This window comes from Nestor notabilis, unplaced genomic scaffold, assembly GCF_000696875.1.
Source record: "Nestor notabilis isolate BGI_N333 unplaced genomic scaffold, ASM69687v1 scaffold18102, whole genome shotgun sequence".
In the NCBI taxonomy this organism is placed as follows: domain Eukaryota; kingdom Metazoa; phylum Chordata; class Aves; order Psittaciformes; family Psittacidae; genus Nestor; species Nestor notabilis.
This window is the reverse complement of record NW_009917169.1, coordinates 2,688-8,571: the sequence shown is the minus strand read 5'-3', so window position 1 is coordinate 8,571 and position 5,884 is coordinate 2,688. Positions and strand designations below refer to the sequence as shown.

Below are 5,884 nucleotides of genomic sequence, written 5' to 3'. Positions count from 1 at the left end.
TTAAACCGTGGGCCGGGGGGAGCCGGGGGGGGCCCGCATTCAACTGCCCGGGACAATATCTTTTCTCTCGCCCCGGCATCGCCGGGGCGTCCCGGCTCCCTTTTCCCCCTCTCGGATTTTCTGTTCCTCTCTTAATTTACCATGAAGGCTAATTCCATTTCCATTCACTATATGTCAACCATCTCATCTCCCCATTTTGTAAGAGGAATTCCTGGGCCCTTTTAAACAAGCCCTTGCGCCATTCAGGCACAATGTACCGCTACAGCATTCCTAAAGGACTAATGAATTTAGAATTAGCAATTTCTTTCTAGTTGAGTTTAATGAATGCAGATCACTTTAACAGCATGACAAATTGCTGGATGGGCCGAAATAGACACCATTTAACCTACTTTCTCAGCCCCGCTCCCTCGCCCGGCCCGGGCTGCTTTTCCCAGGTATCTTCTCAATGCCCTGGGGGGAACCTTGTACCGCTTTGTAGGAGCCCGGTTGGGCGTTTCAAAGGCTCAGCCCCGGGATTTGGGTCCCCTCTGTTCCCTCCCCGGGTCCCCTGCGGTGGGGCGGGCTGGGGGTGAATGGAAGGAGGGCGGCAGGTCCCGGTCCGAGCCCCCTCCCGCCGCCCGCAGAGGTGCAGAAGCTGTCCAGCCTGGTGCTGCCGTCGGAAGTGATCATCGCCCAGAGCTCCATCCCCGGCGAAGGGCTCGGCATCTTCTCCAAGACCTGGATCAAAGCTGGCACCGAGATGGGACCGTTCACGGGCAGGGTCATCTCACCCGAGCATGTGGACCTGTGCAAGAACAACAACCTCATGTGGGAGGTAACGACACCCCGTGTATCCCCAGCCCCAGGGAGCAGCAGGGACCCGGTCCTGGGGCTCGCAGGCTTTGCCCTGTGCCTGTGTGCTGCCAGGCACCCTCCCCGTGCCTCAGTTTCCCCGTTCGTGCAAATTCTGGCTTCCTCCAGGGCAGGTGGGTTTAAGAGACCCAAGGGCTTCTTCAGTTCTCAGGGTACAGCCAGCTCTCGGAGGAGCCCCAAAAAGCTGTTGCTCATGTCCCACGCAGCAGGATCACACCCTGCCCTTCCCTGTGCACAGTGCATGAAACCAGCTCTGCCTTGTCGCCTGTTTTGTCCTAGCCCTGGTGCTGTTAACCTCAGGTGAAGCCATGGGGTTCTGACCTGCCAGGGCATCGCGGGTTGATGCCTGACTGGTAGAGGGGTCTTTTCCTCTCTTTATTTGTATTTGTTTCACTGAGCGTCAGACTTGCACTTCTTAATTATTTTTATAAATTTATGCCTAATAGAAACTTGCCTCTCCTTTTCCTACCACCCTGCAAAGCTTCTTCCCCTGAGGGCCAGGTCTGGGAGGCACCATTCCAGGGACATCCCAACTCCCATGGGCAGCAGCAGGACGCCAAGCTGCTGGTGGGGCCCTTCTGGGAAGGGGGATTGAGGCCAGGAGCTGTGTTATCCCCATGGGCATGGGCTGGTGGGGCCAGCCATGCCTGCCCAGCAAGAGCAGGGCTCCTTTCTTCAGCTCCTGTCTGGCTGTGTGGTCCAGCACCATGAGCAGGAAGGGTTTGGGCAGGGTCCAAATGCTGCGCTGGCTTTGAGCTTGTCCCTTGTGCATTCAGGGATGTTATCCCAGATGCAGGAGGTGGTGGGGCTCAGCTCGTTGTGGGCAGCATCGCTACCAAACGCTCTTTCCCCTTCCCAGGTCTTCAATGAAGATGGCACGGTGCGGTACTTCATCGATGCCAGCCAGGAGGACCACCGCAGCTGGATGACCTACATCAAATGTGCGCGGAATGAGCAGGAGCAGAACCTGGAGGTGGTCCAGATTGGGAACAGCATCTTCTACAAGGCCATTGAGGTAAGTGGGGCAAAGAGCAGCAGCAGGAGGGGACGACCTACCCCAGAGACCCTCCCTTGTTCTTTGGGCTGTTGCTGGGTGTGTCTGGGAGCACAGGGCAGCGTTGCTGTCCCCAGCATCCAGACCTCCTGGCACAGGAAGGCACCGCAGGGAATGGCCATCGCGTGGGCTTCAGGGAGCAGCAAAGGGCTCTTCTCCTCTCTGTCCCCTTTCGGTGGACTCGTGGGGTGATGTGTGCTGAGCAGAGGGGGAGCAAACGCTGACCAAGCTTGTTTTGGGGTGTAAAGCGTAAGAGCCAGGATCCTGTCCCAGGCAGGGCTTCGGGCAGGAGCAGGGTTTGATTCTGTCTTGATTTTTGTGCAGAACCCACTTCTCTGTAGCAGGGGAAGTCTGGGGGGTTCTCTGGAACCCCAGTGCTGAGCGCGGACTGTGCCTGACTGCACCGTTTTTGCCTGGGGGTCACAAGAGACTCTGGCTGTGAACAGCAGGAGAGGAGGATGAGGGCTGCAGTAGCCAGGCAGGGAGCGGTGCTGGAACTGCCGTGCCTTGGGCTTTCCGCAGTGGGGAACAGACTCGCCCTGCCTGGCTCGTCCACGTTCTCCTGTACCAAATGCTGCCAGGGGAGTGGGTCCCAGGGGTGTCCCAGGGCACAGGCTGTTGTGCTGTGGGATTAAGGCTGGAGGTATCCACAGCTTCCTATGGGAGATGTTGGGACGGAGATGAGAGCCTGGCTCCCTAGCCTTACGGATGCCACGTACGCACAAGTCACACAGCAACAGCAGTGTGACAGTGGGGACCAGCCCTGCTCGTTTGCAGTGTCCCCATAACCCAATGCTGTTGCAGGTGGAGAAAGGTGGTAGCTTGGGGAGGTGTCACAAGAGGGAACATCTCTCATTCCTTCCCAGACCAGCACTGTGGGACCGTTCCTCTCTGGTATTGGGTCCAGAGCTGTAGGGGCTCCTGTCCTGCTTTTAGCTGGGAAGGAGCGCAGGTGTCACTGGTTCTTTGGGAAGGGCAGCTCCTGGGATCAACCTGGGCTCCTATGCTGTCTTACAGAAGAGCAGATGCTCAAATGCTCCACAGCACAGGACCATGGCCCAATCCTGCACCGAGCCATCATCAACACTAGGTGTGGGATTGCTGCAGCAGGATGGGAAAAGCATGTTGGGTGGGTAAGAAGAGAGCAGGTGGTGTGCTGTGGGAAAGTTCCGTCTCCCTCTCAGGGTTCTGCTGCCTTTCCCCATGCAGCGCTGTGAGCAAGAGCCCCAAGTGCTCCTGTGCTGCTCTCCCCATCCTGGACACCCCTCCATAGGCTTCAACTGTGCCCAGTTTTAAGACCTGATATTCCTGTGGGCAGCTGTGCATGTTGTGACAGCAGCTTAACTGCTTTTTATTATTGTTCTTAAATTTTGTAAAGAAGTAAAATAATTCCATGCAGCCGTGGTGTAAAAGCAGGAATTCAGCCGTGTGTCTCGCACCTCGTGTGAGCACGGACAACGGGGCAGGTGAGCTGATATCTTGGGGAGTACATGTAGAGGCCCCGTTATAATCATGGTCAGTCTGTGGGCTTGTTCCTGGTGCTGAAGCAGTGAGCACCAGAGCAGGACAAGTTCAATTCTTTTTTCATGAGCAGTGAACTTGAAATGTTGAGAGTGATGAACCCCAAGTGATGAGGAGGACTATGTGTGAGGATGAAGGGCGCCCGTGGCATGGTGCTCCTGCTTTCATTGCCACCGGGTCAGCACAAGAGGAGCAGAAAGGGCTGAGGCTTTCCATGTGTGACTGCAAGGAAGGGAAGCAAGGAGTGTTTGAGGAGCTGGGTCGCAGCCAGGCATGACAGGTTGAGGATGTGCATTTTCTGTGGGCTCCCCATATCCCCTGTACGCCACATACACATGCATGCACACACACATGCGGTCCAAAAGTGATCGCTTGTTCCAACTCATTGGAGTTTGAGCACCCAACAAGAAATGGAAAAGGAGAGGATTTTCCTTTTGTGGTTCTCTCTCTGCTCATCAGTCCCCTAATGTGAAGTCGTGGGCACACAGATATCCACATCTTGGACTGCAGCAAGCCCCTGTTGTTACCCATTCTTCTGCCTTGTCACTTCCCTTGCCACAAACCCTGGACTGAGAGCACAGCATCAGCCTGAGAAGAGCCAGAACTGCTTGATCTTGCGCAGGATATGCAAACTGTGACTTGAACTTGGTGGTGCCATGCATGGGCACCGTCACCCTCCATCCCCTGCCAGCCCTGGGGAGCTCATCCACCTCCTTTCACCCCCTCCATGCAAAGCCTCCTGCCCGCTCCATCCCCTTCCCAACGGGCACAATGTTCAGATTTATTTTGTGCCTTTTTTGGTATTTGCCTTTAATATCTCCATGTGTTTTGCCTGTTCCTGCCCTCAACAATTCCAAGTTGCTGCTGCTGGAAAATAGTTTTGGCTTTTGATCTGAAGGCCATGAGATTCTGGGGAGGGGAGGCCAGCTTAAATTGCTTTGGGGTGTAAGCACACGAGTGTGCACCTGCTGTTGGTGTAGGTGCTCCAGTTCCAGCAGAATAAAACCTGCACACACACGTATGCAATGTGTTGTATCCTTTCAGCAATCTTTTATTCTATTTGCTTGTATTAAAGATAAGTAATTTTCTGCTAAGAGAAAATGAAATGGCACCAACTTGGGATGATATTGCCTTTCCCTGCCTCCCATATTCCTATTCTGCAGCCTCAGTGAGGTCTTTATGCAGATGGACACTTAAACATATGAAGTCAAATTCCTACTGCTTTCAGGTGCCTAAAATGAGACACATTTTCAGTGTCTGGGTGATCCAGCTTATGAGCTATGTTTCATGTGGATGTTATTCTTCTTGGTCTACTTGTGTGTGGAACGCTGTCCTCTGAAATGCAGGAGTTTCCCATTTCTAAAGTACGTTTTTAATGGCAGGGACCTGCAAGGAGAAAATGAGTGTTTTATAAAGTGATGTTGTTATTAGTGTTGCCTGAATCAGTGTCAGAGCATCCGTCTTCCCAGCCATGGCTGCTTCGTGCGGGGAAGCTTGAACGGTGTTTCCTGGCTGCTTGCTCCAACAGTGCAGAAATGTAGCAGGAGCAATGCCATCATTTCAGGAAAACAGGAGCATGGGTGGTGCGCGATCCATTCCCTGGCACTGTAGATCTTTGGCTGCTGCAGATGCCATGGCCTTGGTGTGGGATGTAGGCAGCATCATGCACCCAAACTACGCTCTCCTATAGCAGCTCGCGAGCTCTCCTCTGATCCCTGGGCTGAAGAGCCCTTTGCTGGCACATCTGCAATTCCATCTTCTAAAATAAGCCCTGGTAGGGTCGGGTGGGAATTGCTGCCTGTGCCCTGCAGTAGGAAGGTGCTGGTGGCTCTGTCCAGAACCAAAATGCTTTGCAGGAGCACTGCTCTGGTGCTCCGTGCCATGGCTCCTTGCTTTAGTCTGTCACTTGTGCCTCATTGAAGTTCATGGGTCCGCACATGATTTAGTCTCCATGTCACTATGTGCCTCCTTGTCTTTGAGAGCTGTGGGGGACCTCTGCATCCTTCACTCCAGAGACTCCTGTGTGCTCTGTAGCTGCTTATTTGCCTGTCATGTTTGTGGCCCAGCCTGGGGAAGAGCCCAGTGCAGGTTTGTGCCGGCGGTGGATGATGCTGAGCTGTGGCATTGCGTCCAGTGCTGCCGTGTGGGCTGTCCTGTGCCTGCTGGGCAGTGCTGGGGACCCCTGGCAGGTCCCAGACGGCAGCAGGGTCTCGCAGGAGATGGACTGTAGCTGGGGTAGTTCTGAAGCGACCATTCAAGGATGTTCATCTCTGTTCATTGCCGCTCCCGACACCCTCGTCTGTATCTCTCTTCATAGATGATTCCTCCGGACCAAGAGCTGCTGGTCTGGTATGGGAACTCCCATAACACTTTTCTGGGCATCCCGGGCGTGCCAGGGCTGGAAGAGGAGCAGAAGAAGAACAAACATGGTAGGTAACATCGGAAACAGCCTTGGGT

General features: G+C 54.4%; 1 protein-coding gene across 1 annotated transcript in view; it reads left to right on the top strand.

Annotated features, from left to right (window-relative positions):
* Positions 1–623: 623 nt before the first annotated feature.
* Positions 624–5,884, top strand: part of PRDM12 (PR domain containing 12) — a gene marked incomplete at its 5' end in the record, with an annotated part of 6,108 nt that continues 847 nt past the window's right edge. The window contains 3 exons of the mRNA XM_010024966.1: positions 624–814; positions 1,712–1,867; positions 5,745–5,856. Coding sequence (XP_010023268.1) covers positions 624–814; positions 1,712–1,867; positions 5,745–5,856 — 459 coding nt within the window. The remainder of the gene's footprint in view (positions 815–1,711; positions 1,868–5,744; positions 5,857–5,884) is intronic.